The sequence below is a fragment of the Chelonia mydas genome, chromosome 11 (genome assembly GCF_015237465.2).
Source record: "Chelonia mydas isolate rCheMyd1 chromosome 11, rCheMyd1.pri.v2, whole genome shotgun sequence".
NCBI lineage: Eukaryota > Metazoa > Chordata > Testudines > Cheloniidae > Chelonia > Chelonia mydas.
In genome coordinates this window covers 1,313,523-1,334,823 of record NC_051251.2, presented here as the reverse complement: position 1 = coordinate 1,334,823, position 21,301 = coordinate 1,313,523, and the positions used below count along the sequence as shown (strand labels likewise).

Below are 21,301 nucleotides of genomic sequence, written 5' to 3'. Positions count from 1 at the left end.
GAACCACCCACAGCCCCGATGGATGGCGCAGTGAGGGGCCTGGCTGGAGGGTGCAGGGAGGGGCACGGCCCCCAGCCCCAGGCAGGGAACCACCCACAGCCCTGATGGATGGCGCAGTGAGGGTGCAGGGAGGGGCACGGCCCCCAGCCCCAGGCAGGGAACCACCCACAGCCCCGATGGATGGCGCAGTGAGGGGCCTGGTTGGAGGGTGCAGGGAGGGGCACGGCCCCCAGCCCCAGGCAGGGAACCACCCACAGCCCCGATGGATGGCGCAGTGAGGGGCCTGGTTGGAGGGTGCAGGGAGGGGCACGGCCCCCAGCCCCAGGCAGGGAACCACCCACAGCCCTGATGGATGGCGCAGCGAAGGGCCTGGCTGGAGGGTGCAGGGAGGGGCACGGCCCCCAGCCCCAGGCAGGGAACCACCCACAGCCCTGATGGATGGTGCAGCGAAGGGCCTGGCTGGAGGGTGCAGGGAGGGGCACGGCCCCCAGCCCCAGGCAGGGAACCACCCACAGAGACAGGCCAGGCTGGGCTGCAGCTGCACAAACGCGACACGAGAACTTTATTCACATCAAGATACAAAATTATATTTCTCTAGAAATTTCTCTTCTGCTCAACTGACGCTGATTGACCCACACAGGGGGTGTTGGGGGGAGGGGAGGGTTCCCCCGCCAGGCTGCCACACCCAAGGGCTTGGCTGGGTAGGCCCCTGGCATCACCAGAGCAGGGGGGCCCTCAGCCTGGCAAGGATTGTTCCAGCTGCATCACCTCTTGCCCCGGGAACCGGGGGGGGGAAGGGTCCGCCCCCGGGCACGGAGACCGGCAGTGGGAGGGACAGGAGCTGGGCAAGTTGGGGCCAGCCTGGCCCCCGCCCCCAGAGGGAGGGCGCAGAGCCGCAGAACTCCTGGGGGTAGGAGAAGCAAAGGCAGCGGCTGCTCCCAGGCCCCTCCTGGCCCAGCAGCTGCAGGCTCCTGGCAGAGCTCAGAACCGCCCCGTGCTGGGTCAGACCTTCCCTGGCCGTGGGCAGGGCCTGGGTGCCTGGGGGGCTGGGCGGGGGCAGCGTGACTAGACACACACACACACACGGGGAGGAGCCCGTGGCAGGGGCTGTGCGTGGGCACCTGTGCACAGGAGGCAGGTGGGCACTGGGCATGCAGGGGCAGCTGTGGGAGGGGCAGCATGGTCCCATCTTAACCTCTCAGGGCAGCCGGTGCAGCCCCCGTCCCCCCGCGGGTTCAGGCTGCCCTGTGCCTGCTGTCAGCACGACTCCTCCTCCGGGCCCAGCCGCTCCCAGCAGGAGGTGGCAGCCAGACGAGGCCCGGGCAGCCCAGTGGGGCGAGGGCGGACGGGGGAGACGACCAGCATCACAGACACGACGTTACACGGGCGAGCAGCCCCGGCAGGCGGGCGCTCGAAGCACACGGGCGCGAGGGGGCCGGAGGTGAGGTGAGCGGGTCACTGGGGCAGCGCCTTCAGGATGGCATTGACCTCCTCTGCCACGGCCGTCAGCGCAAACTCAAACTGGTCCTGCCGAGGGGAGAGCAGGGTGAGACCCACCCCGGAGCAGCGCAGTGCCTGCCCAGCGTGAGGGGGCAGGGCTGTGCCCCCCCGGCCATCACTCTCCCGTGCTGCCCGCAGCCGCCAGTGCCCATCCAGCTCACAGGCAGGGCCGCCCAGCGCCAGGGCTGCCCAGCGGCAGGGCCCTGCTTCCTGGAGGCTGGCCCCGGAGCCTGGCCCCAGCAGAATGGAGGAACCCGCCGCCCTGGGAAGGGGCAGCCCCATTGTGCCCCCCGTGCTGGCAAGGAAGCCAGCGGCCCAGGATCTTTGCCCCCCGTTGGGAGCACTAGCCAGTGCCTGGGTGGGGGGCACAGCGGCTGTGGGGCCAGGTGCTGTCTGGGTGCAGCAAGCGATGTCAGAGGGGAGAAGGGCTGTATGCCTGCCCCCCACTGCCCCATGGGGGGCCCTGCCCCTTCCCTGCAGGGGGCTGGGCTGGCCCCGGGGCTGACCTGCTGGCCTGGGGCCTAGCTCGGGGAAGGGGCGCACCTTAGTCTGCACCATGCCGGGCCTCTGGTCGCGGACGTGCTCCAGCGTGGCAGCGATGTCAATCTCCTTCACGCCTAGGGCAGAGCACACGAGGGGTCAGGGGGGGCCCGCAGCCAGGGCTGGGCCCCGGAGCACATGCAGGGGATGTGGAGGGAAGGATGCAGGGCAGAGCAGACGAGGGGCAGAGCTAGGACATGAGCTCCATGTCTAGTTGGCAGCCGGTGTCAAGTGGAGTGCCCCAGGGGTCGGTCCTGGGGCCGGTTTTGTTCAATATCTTCATTAATGATCTGGAGGGTGGAGTGGATTGCACTCTCAGCAAATTTGCAGATGACACTAAACTGGGAGGAGTGGTAGATACGCTGGAGGGGAGGGATAGGATACAGAGGGACCTAGACAAATTGGAGGATTGGGCCAAAAGAAACCTGATGAGGTTCAATAAGGATAAGTGCAGGGTCCTGCATTTAGGACGGAAGAACCCAATGCACCGCTACAGACAAGGGACCGAATGGCTCGGCAGCAGTTCTGCGGAAAAGGACCCAGGGGTTACAGTGGACGAGAAGCTGGATATGAGTCAGCAGTGTGCCCTTGTTGCCAAGAAGGCCAGTGGCATTTTGGGATGTATAAGTAGGGGCATAGCGAGCAGATCGAGGGACGTGATCGTTCCCCTCTATTCAACACTGGTGAGGCCTCATCTGGAGTACTGTGTCCAGTTTTGGGCCCCACACTACAAGAAGGATGTGGATAAATTGGAGAGAGTCCAGCGAAGGGCAACAAAGATGATGAGGGGACTGGAACACATGACTTATGAGGAGAGGCTGAGGGAGCTGGGATTGTTTAGTCTGCAGAAGAGAAGAATGAGGGGGGATTTGATAGCTGCTTTCAACTACCTGAGAGGTGGTTCCAGAGAGGATGGCTCTAGACTGTTCTCAATGGTAGCAGATGACAGAACGAGGAGTAATGGTCTCAAGTTGCAATGGGGGAGGTTTAGGTTGGATATTAGGAAAAACTTTTTCACTAGGAGGGTGGTGAAACACTGGAATGCGTTACCTAGGGAGGTGGTAGAATCTCCTTCCTTAGAAGTTTTTAAGGTCAGGCTTGACAAAGCCCTGGCGGGGATGATTTAATTGGGGATTGGTCCTGCTCTGAGCAGGGGGTTGGACTAGATGACCTCTTGAGGTCCCTTCCAACCCTGATATTCTATGATTCTATGATAGGAGACAGCCAGAGGGACAGGTGCCGAGGGCAGGGCAACATGGAGGGGCCAGGGAGAACGGGGCCGGGGCTGGGCGCCAGGACCAGGCGACATGGGGCTCCAATGCCAGGAACGTGTGTTGGACGCAGGGGGGCTGGAGGGCTGGGGGGGCGGGGTCGCTGGGAGGGGCCACGGCCGCACTCACCTTTGGCCATTCGGTTTAATACCATGTCGATGAGGATGTAGGTCCCGGTCCTGCCCGCCCCGTCACTGGAAGAGACACAGACACTTGCAGCTCCAGGGACGCGCCATCAACCCACTGCACAGGGGGGACACCTGGCTCCCAGCAGGGTATGGGGGTGGGGGGGGGAGGGGAGAGCCACTGTAGGCTTCTCGGGGGTCCCCACTGTGCTGCATATGCTCTTCCCCCTCCCGCCCTGGCAGGGGAACGGGCCCCAGGCCAGCCTGGGGCGTCCCGCGGAGGGAGGAGGGGGCAGCGTGAGCGAACCCCTGCTAGGATGGAGACTGCCGTAGGCAGGGTGGCAGACGGCCCCCCAGGGCCCCCGGGCAGGGCCGAGCGGCGCTCAACGCGGACGGAGGGGCCGTTACCTGCAGTGCACGATAACAGGGCAGGAGCGACCCCGGTAGCACTTGTTGACCTTCCTGCAAGGACAAGGAGAGAGCAGGTGAGAGCAGCCAGCGCCCACCCAGCTCCCACCCAGCCAGCCCTGCCTCCAGACCCCCGCAGCCCAGAGCAGAGCCCTGCCCCGGGGCACACACAGGGCTGGGCGGGGTCATGTCCTGGGGCCTGGCGACCCAGTGGGAAGGACCCAGAGCCGAGGGCTCTCCACGGTGGGGCCGGCGATGCACTCTGCCCGCTGTTCAGCCCCAGCCGCCTCACCCCGGGGGCCGTTCCTGCAGCGACGGGCACACCCCCCCTGCCCCGGCCGGGAGGGCTGGCGTCCCTGCTCCCGACAGGCCTGGCTGGGGCGTCTCTGCAGGAGGCCACACACAGCAGAGGGGGCCAGGGCATTCACAGACGGGTGGGGAGGGGACCAGCCCAGCTCCATGGAGCACGTGGGCTCTAGCAACCCCCCCACGCGGTCTCTGCCGGGGAGCTGCCCCGTGGGGCGGGGGCTGGAGACAGGCCCACAGCAGCGTCCCGGGCCCGGCGCTCTGCACCGAAGTGGGGCGCTGGCGGGAGTCCAGGGGCCCGGGCTCCATGCAGCAGACACGGCTGCCAATGCTCACTTTTGTGACTATGCAACTGGACCCAGATTACTAGCTGCAAATCACAAAAATGCCACTGGCAGCTGCACGAGAGAGAGAAGGGGGCAGACCGTGTGAGTGCAGGGCGAGCGCGCGGAGATCCCAGGGCTGTGGGGCCCTGCCCCACAGAGGGGCCCGGGGGCAGCACAGACGGCCACAACCAACATGAGGCTTCAAAACACAGCCCCCCTCTCCCCCCGGGCGCTCCTCTCCGGTCCGGCCCGGTGATGTGGCTCACGCAGACCCCCACCCCGGCGCTGGGGGGCCTGGGGAAGACGCGGCACTGACAGCAGTTAGAGCCAGAGACGGGCTGGCTGCAGACCCCGCCTGGCAGGGAGCCGGTAACACCGTCAGCCCCACGGGGACGCCCTGCTGCCCCCAGCTCCGAGTGCCGTGGGTTACGCCCACTCTCCTCCCCACACCCAACGCCACAGCGGGCGCGGGGGGAACCCATGGCCACAGCCCCCGGCCTGCACTCCTGCCCCAAGCTAACCGAGACGCGCGGCACCGTTCGTCAGCAAGAGGCTGGTAGGAGAACCGGGCCTGGTCTCTATGGGGGGAGACATGCCTCAAGCCCAGGTACCCACCAGCCACACCCGCCAGGGCCCAGCCCAGCAGGCAGGGGCTGGAAATCACCTCCCTGCCAGCCTGGAGCACGGTAACCGTGCCCCACCCGCGGAGACCGGCCCCTCTGCAGGTCTAGCTCTCCTGCAGCGCCCCCCAAGCACTGAGCCAAAGCCCTGGCTGCGGGGCTCCTCTGACTGCAGGCCTCCTCTGGCCCAGCCCTGGGGCAGGGCAGGGGTCCTGACAGACCCCCCAGCCATCGGGATCCCAGAGGAGGGCCTGCTCCACTGCAACCCCCCCTCCCCCCCCCATCCAGAATCCTCCTTGAGCCCTGGGTCTGGAGGGCCGTGTCCTGTCCCTCCAGCAATCCCCTCCTCCAGCCATGCAGCCCCCAAGAGGGGACTGCGACCCTCTGGCTGGGGCCAACAAAGCCCTAGAACTCAGGACTCACCTCCCTTCGCTGCAGGGTGGGAGGCCCCTGTGCATGCAGGCCCAGGTCACACCAGGCTTTGGGCTCCCATCTGCAGTGGGGAACTAGGGTCTCATCCCCTGCCCCCCCCGACTCCCTGTTCCCCCGCAGGGCTTCCCGCAAGGAGCAGCTCTCTCTGCCCCAGCTACAATAGCTGAGCTGGCCCCCACCCTAGTCTCTCCGGGCCCTTCGCCCAGGGCCTGGTTTCTCTGCCAGAACGTTCAGAACTCCTCCCGCTTCCACATCCCACGCCAACGGCAGGGCAGGGCACCGTTCCCCGTCCCCCGCCCGCGCTCCCAGGCCCTTTGGCCAGAGCCCCATGCTGCTCGGGGGCAGTTTGCCCCAGGACATTCAGGGCCTTTTCCCTCCGCCATTTCCCCATGGTCCACAGGCAGAGACTGGGACGAGGACCATTGTCAGGGTCCCCTCCCCACTTCTCGCGGCCGGCCCATGCTGGCTCAGCTCCAGCTCTGCAAGTCGGCACACCCGCTTGTGCCAAAGTGGGACTGTTTCCTCTGAATAGTGTGGGGGTGCCTCAGTTTCCCCTAGGCAGTTCTTAAGTATCTAGGGGGTGGGGTAAGGGTGTATGATCGTTGCAGAGCCCTAGAGGGCAGGGGTGTCCAGGGGTCTGGACACAGAGAATGGCCGACACCCTGTTTCCTGGCAACTGATGGCCTGGGCCCTTCCCCCCTGCAAGGTGAGAGCTAAAGGGTTGGAGAACAAAGGAATCCAGTGACTTCCTGGCCCGGCAAAGGGACAAAGCCCAGAGGAGGGGCTGGAGGGAGTTTCAGTTTGGGGCTGGCTGGGACATGGAGTGAAGGGCAGACGGGGTTGTCTGGCTCACTGGCCCCAAAATGGACCCAGCTGAGGGGTCCTGTTCTCTGCACCTACAAGCTCTGTTTTAGACCATGTTCCTGTCGTCTAATAAACCTTCTGTGTTACTGGCTGGCTGAGAGTCCCGTCTGACTGCGGAGTTGGGGGCAGGACCCTCTGGCTTCCCCAGGACCCCACCTGGGCGGACTCGCTGGGGGAAGCGCACGGAGGGGCAGAGGATGCTGAATGCTCCGAGGTCAGACCCAGGAAGGGGGAAGCCGGGGGAGCTGTGTGTCCTGCAGACAGGCTGCTCCCCGAGAGGAGACTGCCCCAGAGCCCTGCCTGGCTTCATGGGGAGCAGTTCCAGAGCATCGCCCAGGGACTCCGTGACACCGCTACCCAGCCTCCCAGACCCTTGGAGCCCCGAGGGACTCACAAGCACAGCCCCCTCCGAGTGGGCATCAACGCCCCCTGGCTGCCCTGCTCACCCCTGGGGCCCCAGCTGACTGGGCATCCTACAGGGCTGTGCACCAGCCCCTCCCAGAGCCACCCCCGGGACCCGGGCCGGTGCTTTCCCTGACGGCTCCCGAAGCAGGCCTGGCTTTGCCAGCCCATCTGCCCTGAGCCTGCGGCCCGGCCCACTCCTAGCCAGGCTGGGAGGAGACTGCCCCTTACCTGCGGAAGTCCAGGAGGGGGCGGGTGGTGGTGGGGATGCCCTCGGCTGGCCAGCTCAGGAAGTGGAACTGGGTCAGAGTGCGGGTCTCCTGCGACTGCACGTTCTTCAGGTAGAAGCTGCGCACCAGGAAGTCCTCGCACCAGATGTGCTCCGAGACCAGGTTCACCTGCACGGAGAGGCCCAGGGAGTCACGGCCCAGCCAGCCCCAGCTCCGTCCCAGGGGCTGCACGCTCAGCCGGGCCTGCGCTCTGCCCGCTCACCCCATGGGCCATGCCCCCCGCCCACCCCGCCACTTGCCTCGTAGATGTGGTAGAGGGAGGAGCCTTCGTCGGGCCAGTAGCGATCGCACTGCTTGACGCTGTCCTCCACCAGCGGGCTCAGCATGACGATCACCGTGCAGCCGTTCTCCCACACCATCTGCACGCAGGGCACACGCCGTCAGCAGCGGGCGCCGGCAGGCCGGGCCCAGGCTCGGGTGCTGGTTAAAGGGGCTCTGCTGGGAGAGCCAGTGGGGACTGCGAGGAGCCCAGCGGAGGGCAGAGCTCAGCGGCCAAAGCCTGGGGCCCCAGCCTGCACCTGCTGAGCCTGTCCAGAGACTCCTCTTGGCAAGGGGACTGGGCTCTCTTTGGGGGAGCAGCCCCAGCAGGTCCCCAGCAGCCGGCACTGAAGACCTCCCTGCTGCTTCCTGCCCCTGGCTCAGGAAACCGGGGCACCCCAGGGCACAGTAAGGTCCGGCCCAGATGATGCCCACCCGCCATCCTCACACATGCCTGCCCGAGGCCCTGTGACCCAGCGCTCCAGGGAGCCTCCAGTCTGCCCACTGACAGGAGGGGGACTCAGAGCCGAGCAAGGGGAGGTGCAAGGGGAGCCCCCTCCCAGGCAGTGCCGATGGGACAGCGCCACCGGTCCCTCCAAGCTGTGCGTGTGCACGACCACACAGCACCAAAACCCCGGGCACACGGTGAAACCCCGCGCGCACAAACATTTGCACAGACGCCCAACAATTTGCACAGAAGACATTTTGTGCGCACGCGGCCAGCCAAAAATTAGAGGGAACTTTGGACAGCACCCCGCTGTGGGCACCTCTGTGCCCAGCCAGGGCTAACGCCGCAAAGCCAGGGGTGGGGAGGGTCCCGCTCCAGCACCCGGCAGCCAGCACTCACCTGCCAGAAGTCGGCGATGGTGTGCGAGAGGGGCCCCTGCGTGGCGATGTACGCTGGCATCCGCGGGTCGTGCTCAATCTGGGCCAGGAGACAGCGCGTCAGACACTTCCCTCAACAGCACGATGGGGGTGCAGCGGGGGCCCCCCAGGAAACGGACACGTCAGGTGGCACCAGGCGAGCAGGCACACACGAGTGTCGGTACAGGGCGGGGGGAGGGGTGGGTACACGAGTGTAACGGGGAGAACCCCGCTCTGAGGCACGCCCCGGGGCAGGTGGGCTGGGGGGCAGGGCAGGCGGGCTGGGGGGCAGGGCCGGCACATGGGGCCCAGGCGAGCTCTCACTTACGATAGGGCTGGCGTTGATGAAGTCGCTGCGGGATGGGTTGCTCTCGGCCTTCAGCTTGATCCGGGCGTGGTCGTCTGGGAAATCACCGCACAAGGGGAGCCGTGAGCGAGCAAGGCGGGGCTGGGCAGGGTGCCATGCACCCCGGGATCCGCTGGGCCTCAGCTCTGCCCGCGGATCTGCTCCTGGGGGCAGGGGAGAGAACCGGTTCTCCCTGTCCAAGCCATGCCGGTCGGCACACCCCCATGCCCCCGCTGGCTGGGCTCCCCCAGCCTGTATGGCCCCCTCTATCCATGGCCAGACCCCACCATACCCGAGGACCCTTGGTGTGACACCGGCCGGGCTGGCAGCTCTTTGGGTCTCAGCCCGCTGGGAGGGGGGCGCGCCGAGGGGGCAGGGCACTCACAGGGCACGTAGTCGGGGTTGCGGTTCTTCTTGAGGTTGGCTTCGCTCTGGGCGGCAGTGCAGACGCTGGGCTCAGCCTGGTAGGCGCACAGGGCCTGCCACTCCTTGGCCAGCCGGTCGCGGTTCCTCAGGTGGTCTTCCATGTAGGCCTGCGGGGGCAGCTCGCGGGTCAGCGCCGGCAGGGAGCGCGGCCGGGCGGGGCCCACCCAGGCAGGGCCACGGGCCGTGGGCAGGGCAGCCTCCCTGGGGTCGGACGCAGAGAAGAGGCCACACGGGCAGGGGAGGGAGCCCCTGGGGCGGGGACCTTTGGGCCAGCAGCAGGAGGCATCTCCTCCAGCAGGGGGCAGCAGTGACACCCCCACCCCTACCAGGGCTCAACCCCCTCCAGCAGGGGGCAGTGCACACACACACACACACACACACGCTCATCTCCTCCAGCAGGGGGCAGCAGTGACACCCCCACCCCTACCAGGGCTCACCCCCTCCAGCAGGGGGCAGTGCACACACACACACGCGCACACACACACGCTCATCTCCTCCAGCAGGGGGCAGCAGTGACACCCCCACCCCTACCAGGGCTCACCCCCTCCAGCAGGGGGCAGTGCACACACACACACACGCGCACACACACACACGCTCATCTCCTCCAGCAGGGGGCAGTGCACACACACGGGGTAGGGATGGAGACACACCCACCCACCCAGATGGGCTCTTCTCCTCCAGCAGGGGGCAGTGCACACACACACGGGGATAGGGGCAGTAGGGATGGAGACACACCCACCCACCCAGATGGGCTCTTCTCCTCCAGCAGGGGGCAGTGCACACACACACACACACGCTCATCTCCTCCAGCAGGGGGCAGCAGTGACACCCCCACCCCTACCAGGGCTCCCTCCCTCCAGCAGGGGGCAGTGCACACACACACACACACACACACACACGCTAATCTCTTCCAGCAGGGGGCAGCAGTGACACCCCACCCCTACCAGGGTGCTCACCCCCTCCAGCAAGGGGCAGTGCACACACACAGCAGGGGGCACAGACACACACACACGGGGATGGGGACACACACCCCAGGGCTCACCCCCTCCAGCAGGGGGCAGTGCACACACACACACACACACACACACACACACACACGCACTCATCTCTTCCAGCAGGGGGCAGTGCACACACACCCCCCCAACGCCCCTCTCCCCCCGCCCCGCCCCGCAGTGCAGCTCACCAGGATCATGTGGCCGGTGGAGATGTCCATGTTGGACTGCACTGGCTCCTCGCACCAGGACGGCGTGCTGCTGTGAGAACTGGGGCTGGCCTGGGGGGCGTCGCTGAACTGGGAGGAGACGCTGCTGACCCGGGAGTTCTCTGCCGGGGCCGGGGGGGCTTCTGCGCGGCCAAAGAGCGACTTGGCGGCCATGTGCTGCCGGCACAGCTCCTGGGGGGGCGGGGGGGGGCGAGACCAGTTGCCCCTCGGCACTGAGCCCGCAGCGTCCCCCCCCCGCCCAGCCCCCCCTCCGAGCCAAGCCCCGGCCGTTTCAGGCCCCGAGGACTCGGTCCCCGCTGTGCCCCCCCCCCCGGCGCCGCCCAGGCCCTACCTGGTACTCGAAGGTGCTGTCCCCGGTGCCCTCGGGCCCCAGGGCCGCCAGCCGGTCCTTCTCGCGCTGCTTGGCGTGCTGGCGCAGGCAGACGGCGATGCCGGCGGCGATGACCACGCCCGCCACGCAGGCCAGGGCCAGGAAGGTGAGCAGCACCGAGTGGAAGGTGTCGCCGAAGTGCGAGGGGCGCGGGAACGGGGCGGCCTCATTGCGCTGGGGGCGGGGGGGCACCGTCAGCGCAGCGGCCGGGGGTGACCGTGGGGCCCACCGGGCAGCCGTCAGCCCCTGCACCCTGCCAGGTGCGGGGCGCGGCGGGGGGGGGACCCCCCGATTCAGGAGACGCCCCGGGGCCGATCCGGACAGCGGGAGGCGGGCCCGGGCTCTGCAGAGAGCTCAGGGCCGAGAGCCAGCAAGGGGCAGGCCCTGAGCCCCCCGGCCAGCCCCCCGCAGCTTGCGGGTCTCGAGGCTGCATGCGCCGGGGGGGAGGGGCAGGGCGGGGAGCCCCAGCCAGGAAGGGGGAGCCCCATTGTCCCTCCTGCTCCGGCCCGGGGAGGTAACCATGGGAACGGGCAGGAGCGCACACGGCGCCGGCTCAGCGGGGCACCGGGGAGCAGGCCGGGGTTACCGTGGCAACGGCGCGATGCCAGCTGCAGCGCCCGGCCCGGGGCCGAGCAGCGTGCGGCTAACGCTGGGGAGGGAGCCCCGCGCCGGCACGGCCTCCCCCCTCCCAGCCCCGGCCCCGGCCCGGGCACCCCTCCGGGGGACGAGAACCCGCGGCCAGCAGATGCCGCAGCTTGGAGTCACTCCAGACCCGGGGCCGGGTGGGAGCCGGCGCCCCCAGAGGGGACAGGCCCCTGCCCCATTCCACCCCCTTCCCCCTGCCCTCCCCCGAGCCAGCCAGACCCCGCCCTGGGGCCGGGAGCCGGCGCCCCCCAGAGGGGACAGGCCCCTGCCCCATTCCCCGCCCCCCTGAGCCAGCCAGTCCCGCCCGGGGCCGGGAGCCGGCGCCCCCCAGAGGGGACAGGCCCCTGCCCCATTCCCCGCCCCCCTGAGCCAGCCAGTCCCGCCCGGGGCCGGGAGCCGGCGCCCCCCAGAGGGGACAGGCCCCTGCCCCATTCCCCGCCCCCCTGAGCCAGCCAGTCCCGCCCGGGGCCGGGAGCCGGCGCCCCCGAGAGGGGACAGGCCCCTGCCCCATTCCCCACCCCCCTGAGCCAGCCAGTCCCGCCCGGGGCCGGGAGCCGGCGCCCCCAGAGGGGACAGGCCCCTGCCCCATTCCCCGCCCCCGTGAGCCAGCCAGTCCCACCCGGGGCCGGGAGCCGGTGCCCCCAGAGGGGACAGGCCCCTGCCCCATTCCCCGCCCCCGTGAGCCAGCCAGTCCTGCCCAGGGCCGGGAGCCGGCGCCCCCCAGAGGGGACAGGTCCCTGCCCCATTCCCCGCCCCCCAGAGCCAGCCAGGCCCCGCCCTGGGGCCGGGAGCCAGCGCCCCCCAGAGGGGACAGGTCCCTGCCCCATTCCCCGCCCCCCTGAGCCAGCCAGGCCCCGCCCTGGGGATGGGAGCCAGTGCCCCCCAGAGGGGACAGGCCCCTGCCCCATTCCCCGCCCCCCTGAGCCAGCCAGGCCCCGCCCTGGGGATGGGAGCCGGTGCCCCCCAGAGGGGACAGGTCCCTGCCCCATTCCCCGCCCCCCTGAGCCAGCCAGACCCCGCCCTGGGGCCGGGAGCCAGCACCCCCCAGAGGGGACAGGCCCCTGCCCCATTCCCCGCCCCCCTGAGCCAGCCAGTCCCGCCCTGGGGCCGGGAGCCAGCGCCCCCAGAGGGGACCAGCCCCGTGCCCCATTCCCCGCCCCCCTGAGCCAGCCCCCGCATCCGCTCGGCTGTTTCTGTCTCAGGATTCAGGCCCAGCTGATCTGCCCTCCCAGGAGGCGGGGGTGGGGCGGGGTGGGGCAGCAGGAGGGCAGAGGGAGGACCCATGCTGCTGGGCTCCTCTCCCCTGATTCCCTGAGCTTCCAAGTCCCTCTTCTGAGGGCTCCCCCCTCAGCCCCTCCTGTCCACCTCCCCTGCCCACTGTCAGCCCCCAGCGAAATCCGAACCCAGCTCCCCTGCCTCATCATTGCCAGCAACCGCCCCCCTGCCCCCCTCAGGCTTGTGTCATCTGTGCCGAAGTGGGACAGTTCTTAATGTTTCCTCTGAATACTGTAGGGGTGCCTCAGTTTCCCCTAGGCAGTTCTTAAGTCTCTAGGGGGTGGGATAAGGACGTGTAATTGTTGCAGAGCCAAGAGCCAGGGTACATAAATGGCCGACACCCTGTTTCCTGGCCACTGATGGCCGGGGCCCTTCCCCCCTGCAAGGTGAGAGCTAAAGGGCTGGAGAACAAAGGAAACCGGTGCCCTCCTGGCCTGGGAAAGGGACCACCTCAGTCACTGCAGCCCCCCCCTTTAATACCCCCAAACCGCAGCCCCTGAGATATCTCCCTGGCCCTGGCACCCAGTCCAGGCTACCTGTCCTCTCCGCAGCCTGGCATTGCTCCCATCGCTGGCCCCACCCCACTGGGCCCAGTGGTGAGATGCCAGGTGCGCTGCCCCCGTGCCCAGACAGAGACCGGGCTCCCTGCAGGCAGGGCCCTGCAGCGAGCAATGGAGCGCCCAGCGAGAGGATTCACCCAGAGCTGCTCAGCCCTTGGCAACGAGCCGGCTCTCCTTCCCGGGGCACCATCACCGGAGCACCACAGTGCCTGCTCTGGGGCCTTCCCCTCAGGCTGCGCTGGGCAGTGGAGTCCCTGAGACCTGCCCCATTTGGGGAGTTGGGGTGATCCTCGGGCAGCTGGTGCACTGCCAAGGTGACACTCCTTGTGGGAAGGGCCCTCTCCCCTCACACCACAGACCCCTTGATGGAGTGGGAATTTTTCATAACATTTTGTTTGATGACTGTGCGTGCCTCAGTTTCCCCTATGTGCTGCACGGTTAACTAGGTCGGGGAAAAGCTGTCTGGAGTCTGGGCCCAGACCATGGCCTGGCCATTTGGTACTTATCAACTAATGACTGGGGGGGTGGGGCACCAAGCTGGGACTAGTTGGAGAACAAAAGGACTAAAGAAGAGGGCCAGGTGACCACGTTCACCCAGAGACACGAAAAAGGAGGGCCCTTTGGGGCTGTTACGTATGGGCCTCTGGAAGCAGGATGCTCTTCCATGGGGACTGGAGAGGGGCTGGAGGGTTCTGGGCTCAGGCTGACCCGGCTGGATGCTGCTGTCACTGTGTTAACCTAAGGACTCTACACTGTGTCCAGACATCCAATAACCTTCCTGGTTGTAGCCCGCTGGCGGAGAGTCACTGCGGAGTCAGGAAGGTGGGGGTGCTTTGCTCCCTTAGGGTGGGCAAGGCTCCCTCAGGTGTTCAACCCAGTAGACTTGCTGAGGGGAGCTCATGGTGTGACCCAGGGGTGCTGAAGGCTCCGAGAGGGTGGGTCCCAGGAGGCGGGGAAGCCAAGGGGCTGACCCCAGTGAGGGTGACCCTCAGGGGCTGGCGCACTGCAGGGCTCCTCGTGGGGCTGTTCCACCACCGCTTCCCTAGGAGTGTGGGAGCTAGAGATCCTAATGTCCCACCTCCCACCAGCCAAGGGGCTCACACCCCATCCTCGGCCCATCCTGGGAGCCCTCCAAGCGGCACAGCCCCCAGGACACAGCCAGGCCAGCTACCCCACTGCACAAAGCAGGGACGCTCTAGGTCCAAACAGCTACACCCATGTCAGGGCGGGCAGGAGCAGCAGCCAGCTGTCCTGCAGCCTCCTCCAGGGGAGAGCACGGTGGTGCGTGAGCCACCGCCATGTCATCCCCGGGAGCTGGACTGGATCCTGTTCCCAGCAGGGACCACGAGATCAGCTGGCCTGAGCTCCTGTACAGTCCTGACCCAAGGATTCCCCCCAGCCTTAGCCTGGCTGGGGTAAAGCGGCTGCCAGGAAGGCACCAGGCCAGATGTGAAGCCACGGCGAGCTGGAGCATCCCCTGCTGCCCATGGGAGTTTGTTAATCACCCACACTGTTAACAACGGGTGCCTAATTTCTAACCGGAAGTTGTCTGGCTTCAGCTTCCAGCCGTTGGCTCTTGTTTGGCCTCTCTCTGGTCTCTGGGGTTCGCGACCCATTCTGTGCAGCAGTAACAGACGGGTTGTGCCAGGGACCCAGATTGAGCCAGGAGCGTCTTTAAAATCCGTAAAGGCAGAAGCTCCTTTCCCTGGGTCCGCTGCCCCGTGTTTGTTGCTGGGCATCCCCACACCCAGGTCGTGGCTCTGGTTTGTTTCTCAGAGCACCTGTGAGGCAGGGATTGGTCAGGTTTGTTTCTCAGGGAGAAAGTCTGTATTAGTGTGAAGGTTCCTTCACGGGAAGGAAGCAGCAGGTGCTAACGGATTCGTTAATCTCGTGGAGCCGGACAGAACAAAAGCCAACAGCTGGAAGCTGAAGCCAGACAAATTCCAACGGGAAATGAGGTACAAACTGTTAACAGGGCAGGCGATTAACCACTGGACCAAGCGCCCAGGCCACCGGTGGCTTCATGTCCAGCTTCACTGATGCTTTAGCCAAATCAGTGGCTGGGTGAAAGCGTCCGGCCTGCGCTAGGTTGGGGGTGAGACTAGAGGATCTCATGGTCCCTCCTGGCTTTAGACTCTATGGAGCTACGAAAAGTCCCCTAGACTCATGGACCCCCCCTATCAGTTCAGGGTCAAGAGGGCCAGTGTCTGCCCTACACCTGGCCCAGCAGGACCGGGATTGGTGCCACTGCCAGACAAAGGTAAAGAACAGCACCAGTGTCCTCTGGCTGGACAGGGCAGTAAAGCAGGGCTGGCCCCACCGAGCCTCTCAGCCACGTCCCTCAACACCGCGCCCTCGCCACTCCGAGGGCTCGCCTGCTGCGCGGAGCCGGCCTGAGCCCCCCGGCGCTCACGCGGGACCAGCGCCCGCTCCAACTTCACAGTGTGGAAACAGGGGTAAAGGATTTAAATATAGGCCTCTTGGTTGTAAGAAACAGAGTAACTGTCATGGTAAGTCTTAGCCTAATATCGGGACCTGTAGAAGCAGGGCTCATGTCAGAAGCGGGTGGGAAGACAGCAGAGTAAAGTCAGCGTGACCCAGCCCTAAAATAGCAATGTTTTAAAAACAAAGGTAAAAAAATACAGGAAGGGGCAGGACATAACATAAACAAACTGCAAATGTTTTTAATTAATGCATGTCACTAAAACATATAAATGCTTGTAAGATATTGCTTGTACTTTGAAGAAACTGAGGCAGAGATGCTCTCTGCCCGCTGTATTCTTCCCTTGCAATTGCTCAAATAAAGCGGTCTCTGAGTTTGTTGCTTCCAGCCTGAGAATGGAGTCTGTTTTCTTCCACAACAGCAAGCCCCAGGCTGCAGGGCGCTAATCAGGGCCCTTCAGAAACAGCCAGAGCCACATGAAGACAACACAGCCCTGAGCGCCAGACCCTGGCCTCGCAAGGGCAGCACGGAGAGAGCACGCAGCAGGTGGCTGGCACCATCCCCAAGGAGCCCCCGGGGCCACAGCCCCCAGCCCGGGGCCACGGGACAGGAGTGAGATGCAGGGCTGGCTCCAACCACTGACCAGGGCGAAACCCCACCCTGCAGCAATACAGACCCTGCCACCTGGTGCAGAACCGGGCGGGGCCCCTGCCACCCCCCCCGCCACAGAGCAGAGCCAGGCCAGCCTCCCAGCCTCTTGTTCACCGCACCCAGAGCAGAGCGCCACCTCGGCCCAACCCCTCCAGAGGGCACGAGGGGGGTCAGAAACTAACCCCAACCGCAAACAAGACCCACCGCTACGGCATCGCTCCCTTGGCACGACCCCAACCAGGGCACAGACAGCCCTGCCCCAAACCAGAATAAGCCCCAGTCTGAGACACTAACGTCCACATCAAAGGCTGCCTGAGATCCCTGCACAGCCCTGCCTGGCCCCAGTGACGCAGGCAGAGCTAGGCTGGGCCAGGGGCAAATTCGCACCACCCACAGAATCAGAGCCCAGGAACCAGGGGTCAGGAATGGGGGAGAGCCAGCAGGACAGGAGGGGCCGGGGCTGGACAACACAGGAACAGGGCAAGGCCGCCTCGTCCCAGGGATGAGCAGACTGTCCAAAAGCCACAGTTAGAACTGGGCCTGGCAGAAGAGCAGCATCGCACCATGGGGCAGGAATGGCCCCGGGGGCTCAAACCCCACACCCAGGGGGAGGGAACCCTGACAGAGATGGGGTTCTGCCTCAGTGACACCTGGCAGCATGCGGGCAGCCGGCCATGGCAGGGAAGCTTCATTTTAATGTAACTGATCTGTGCCCCATGGGGTAGGTGTGGATCATCGACGTGCGCCCCAAGTGCCAGTCTGCCCAGGCCACCCCCTTTGCCATGGCAGCCCCCCCGTCCCTCCTTTCAGGACATTCTGGCATTGCTCCAAATCTCTGGCCCCAGGACAGGACCCTGAGAACTCATCCAGCCCATCTCCACCCCCACCATCCCGGTGCCCAGGGAGCAAATCCCCCAGGCCCCTCCTTTGAGCCCTCAGCCCACGTGGTGCCCAGTGCGGAGGGGAGCGGTGACGGCAGCCATTCCTCTGCAGGAGACGCCTCTGCGCTGAGATCAGCATCCCCCCCCGAAACTGATTCTCCCCCATCCAGCTGGGACATGCACCTCGGCCCCTTCCCTCCCGGCACAAGCCAGGAGCGTTTCCCAGGGCAGAGGCAAGCGGACCCCGTAGTCTGTGCTGCCGCAATGGAAATTGCCCCGTTCCCCAGAGAGGCAGAGGCTGGCTGGCTGTGCCAGTCACAGCACACACTGCCCCAAGTCCTGCCCCACTCCTCAAGGCTCTGCTGAGGCCAGCCCCCAACCTGCGGGATTTTCACCTCAATCAATGGGGGGGGTGGGGGCAGGGCTGGAGCCCTGCTTCAGAGCATGGTGCCAAGCAGAGGGGCCCCGGGTACATCCCGGAGCTCAGCCAGGGCACAGGGACTGGCTTCATGGCCATGGCACTGTGGGGCTCGCCCCAGCTTCACTCATGAGGGGGCATCCGTGCTCCCCCACTCCCAACAGAGCTGAGGGAGGATTGCGCTGAGAACCCAAACTCGTGTCACTTATGTTCTAAGAGTGGGTGGGAACAGGGCCACAGGGGATGAGGGGAAGGATGGCCCCGTGGGGGGGGCACCAGCCAGAGACCTGGACTCAATTCCCAGCTCCCTGGCTCCAGCCTGTGCAATGGAGCGACAGTACCGCCCCGCTGCTGTGGGCTGCCTGGCCCTTGGGGGGCCCTGCCCCATGCCAGCCAGGCCTCACCCCTGGGGGCTGGGGTTACCTGTATGCCAGCCCCCGTCGCTGGGGGTGCAAACAGCCCCATCGCAGCCACGAGCGGCTGGGGGTGGGAATTGGGGGCCCCCCGCTGGGGGTCACCGGGAGGGCCGGGGAAGCCAGGCAAGGCCCAGGGCACCTCAGCCACTCCCAGCACCTGCCACTTGGCCCATCCAGGGGTGCGGTCATGGCGACGGCTCCACAGGTTGCTGATGGAGACAGGCTGCCTCCATGGCCAGGGCCCCCCCAGCTCAGCCCAAGCAGCCCCGCGCTCAGCCCCCTACGAAGGGCGGCCCGGCTCAGCAGCAGGAAACCCCCCCCCCCTTTCACCTCCAGCTGGAGACCAGCATAAAGGGGCTGGTGAGTGGCCTGGCCCCCAGGCATCCCCCACCCCTCTGCACACTCAGGGGCGCTCCCAGCTCACACCACACCCCCCTCCCTCCGCCCCGCCCGGGGAGAGCCGGGACTGGGCCAGGGGGCTCGGGGGGCAGGAGCCAGCTCCATGCCTCCGAATGCCCCACCAGGGGCTCAGCACCTGCTGCACCCCCACCCTGCCAGGCCTGCCTGGGACCAAGGCTCAACAGCCTTTGTTAGGCGGGGATGTGGGAGCCAGGGCTGGATTCAGGCCATTCAGAGCCCCAAAGCCTGCCCCCCGCCCCACGGCTTGGCCATGGTTTAGGGCCCCACCCCCTGCTGCACTCCAGGAGCCCCAGGCCCAGAGATGGACAGGAAGAAGGTCTGATCTCCTGGTACTAAACCCTGAAGTGGAGGAGCTGGGGTCCCTGCGCAGGCTGCTCCAGCCCCAGGAAACAGCCCCGGCCCCTGCCACACACCTGGCCCCACAACCCCAGGAGACAGCCTGTCTCGGTGTCCCCGGGCGATGCTCTGGAACGGCTCCCCATGAAGCCAGGCAGGACTCTGGGGAGTCTCCTCTCGGGGAGCAGCCTGTCTGCAGGACACACAGCTCCCCCGGCTTCCCCCTTCCTGGGTCTGACCTCGGAGCCTTCAGCCTCCTCTGCCCCTCCGTGCGCTTCCCACAGCGAGTCCGCCCAGGCGGGGTCCTGGGGAAGCCAGAGGGTCCTGCCCCCCAACTCCGCAGTCAGACGTGACTCTCAGCCAGCCAGGAAAACCAAAGGTTTATTAGACGACCGGAACACAGCCCAAAACAGAGCTTGTAGGTGCAGAGAACAGGACCCCTCAGTCAGGTCCAGCTTGGGGGGCAGGGAGGCCAGAGCCCCATCTGGGTCTCCCTCCATTTCCGCAGCCAGCTCCAAACTCAAACTCTCCAGCCCCTCGTCTGGCCTTTGTCCCTTTCCTGGGCCAGGAGGCCACCTGGTCTCTTTGTTCTCCAACCCCTTCAGTCGGCCCCTTTGCAGGGCGGGGCCCAGGCCATCAGTGGCCAGGGGACAGGGTGTCGGCCATTCTCTGTGCAGACACCATCACACTGGCCCTCTAGGGCTCTGCCACAATCACACCCCCTGATCCTCCCACCTGGACACTTAAGAAAGGCATAGGGGAAACTGAGGCGCCCACACAGTATTCAGAGAGAACATTAAGAACAGTCCCACTTTGTCACACGGCCCCACGCCCTGCTGCACCAAGACACAACCTTACCCCGCCCAAGATCCCAACCCCCAGGACGCTGGCACTGGGACATGGCCATGGCCCCAGTCACTCAGCTGTTCATGCTACATGGGGCACTGCAGGGGCACAGTGAGGAGCCCGACCCAGGACAAGGGGGGAGCCCGTCGTGCGTCTCCGGCAGGGTCGCTGCCTTACCTGCCCCATGCCCGTCTGCACAATCTTCAGCCCCAGCTCGGCCTCCAGCTCCGACTTCACCATCGCTGCAGAGAGTGGAGAGGTCGGGGGGAGCTCACGGGTCCAGCAGACGCAAGTGGGGTGAATCGCCGAGGGCCTGCCCCGGATCATGGGGGCGTCACCCTGCTTCCCAGCTCCCATCTGGGCGCAGGCCCGCCCCCCGCTGCCTGCCCTGCAGCGTGGGGCGCAGATCACAGCAGGCACTCACACCTGGGAGGGGCCGTGGGCGAAGGGATCAATGAATCACTCGCCTCGGGGCCAGCCCCGCCCACCTGAGCCCTCCGCTCCATGCACTGGGGCCCTGGCCTGTGCCCCACGCAGCCGCCCCTCACCCAGGTGGTGCAGGCCTAGCCCCCAGAGCCCCCAGCCGCACCCCACTCACCGGCCTGATTGGTCACATCTGCCAGCGACAGGTTCTGGTGGTTCTGCCGGATCCGGAAGGTGAGAGCAGGGCCCACGACGCTGCAGGGAGCAGAGAGGCCTGGGCGTCACGAGCCAGGGAGGGGCCAGACCCCAGCCAAGGGGGCCATGCCCCCCGCCCGGACCCCACCCCGGATCCCTGTGCCTGGCCTAACCGAGCCAGGGAGTTTGGGGGCAGGGCAGCTGCTGACGTGTTGCTAAGAGGGGCCAGCAACTGCAGATGAACTGGGGTGAGACCTCAACCCCTTGGCCCCACGCTGCCCCCCACTGCACTCACCCCAAGCCAGCCCATCCCCCATGGTGCCCCTATCACCCCACCCCCTCCAGGGATGCCACACCCCTCCCCGGATGCATTGCTCTCCCCCCCCCCCCCCCCCCCTGCACTGGACACTCCGCTGACGCCCCCTCTGGGGCAGCCCCTGGCCCCACCTGATGTTGATGAAGCTGGCCGTGGACAGGTGGACGTGCTCGGCCAGGATCTCCAGCAGCCGGACGCCGGCAGCGAGGCCCAGCGGTCTGGAGGGGAGCAGAGACGGGTGCAGCTCAGGGACGACTCCGGGCTCACAACCTCCCCCAGCACCCAAGGCGGGTCAAGGGCCTTGAGGGTGGCCGGCTGGGTGTCTGAGCAAGCCAGCAACGGGGGGGGTCCCAGCCCTGCCAGGCCCCCGCCGTGCAGAGGAGCTGGGAGGAGGGGGCGTGGAGATGGGTTGGGGGGCAGCTAGGCGGGCATGCCAGGCGGGCGGGGGTGCTTTCTCCATCTCCAGGGGGAGGGGAGGAGTCTGGTGCCTGGACGTGTGAGCTGGGGGTGAGGAGCATTTACCCAGCTTGCACGTGTGGCCATCGTGTGCAGGGGCTGCCGGCACGCAGGTCGCACGGCCCTTGGGCTGCTCCCACAGTCAGAACCAGGCGCTATCACCGCACGAGGAACAAGCTCCCCATATGCACCGCACCCTGCAGAGCCCCCCCGGGGGGCAGGACAAGGGGCCACGGCCAGAACCCCGGCAGTCAGAACCAGGTGCCACCCCCTGCCTGAGGAACAAGGTCCTGCCTGCAGGCACCCCGGAGAATCGTCCGCAGACCGGCCACCGGGGCGGGGGCCAGAGCCGGGAACGCTGGCCCCCTCCCCACCATGGCAAGAGGGAGGGCAGCCACACAAGCCAGGAAGCCACATGCTCTGGCCCTTTCACCCCCCCAGCCCAGCCCC

General features: G+C 66.5%; 1 protein-coding gene across 1 annotated transcript in view; it reads right to left on the bottom strand.

The window, feature by feature from the left end:
- Positions 1 to 533: 533 nt before the first annotated feature.
- PTPRN (protein tyrosine phosphatase receptor type N) overlaps positions 534 to 21,301 on the bottom strand; it is a 50,734-nt gene continuing 29,966 nt past the window's right edge. Inside the window, exons 10-23 of the mRNA XM_037912946.2 lie at positions 20,527 to 20,613; positions 20,060 to 20,139; positions 19,639 to 19,703; positions 10,532 to 10,744; positions 10,162 to 10,371; positions 8,938 to 9,085; positions 8,535 to 8,608; positions 8,190 to 8,267; positions 7,324 to 7,443; positions 7,026 to 7,192; positions 3,845 to 3,898; positions 3,441 to 3,505; positions 2,044 to 2,117; positions 534 to 1,527 (exon numbers count right to left, since the gene is read on the bottom strand). Of these exons, the coding sequence (XP_037768874.1) occupies positions 1,456 to 1,527; positions 2,044 to 2,117; positions 3,441 to 3,505; positions 3,845 to 3,898; positions 7,026 to 7,192; positions 7,324 to 7,443; positions 8,190 to 8,267; positions 8,535 to 8,608; positions 8,938 to 9,085; positions 10,162 to 10,371; positions 10,532 to 10,744; positions 19,639 to 19,703; positions 20,060 to 20,139; positions 20,527 to 20,613 (1,507 nt within the window). The 3' untranslated portion in view covers positions 534 to 1,455. The remainder of the gene's footprint in view (positions 1,528 to 2,043; positions 2,118 to 3,440; positions 3,506 to 3,844; positions 3,899 to 7,025; positions 7,193 to 7,323; positions 7,444 to 8,189; positions 8,268 to 8,534; positions 8,609 to 8,937; positions 9,086 to 10,161; positions 10,372 to 10,531; positions 10,745 to 19,638; positions 19,704 to 20,059; positions 20,140 to 20,526; positions 20,614 to 21,301) is intronic.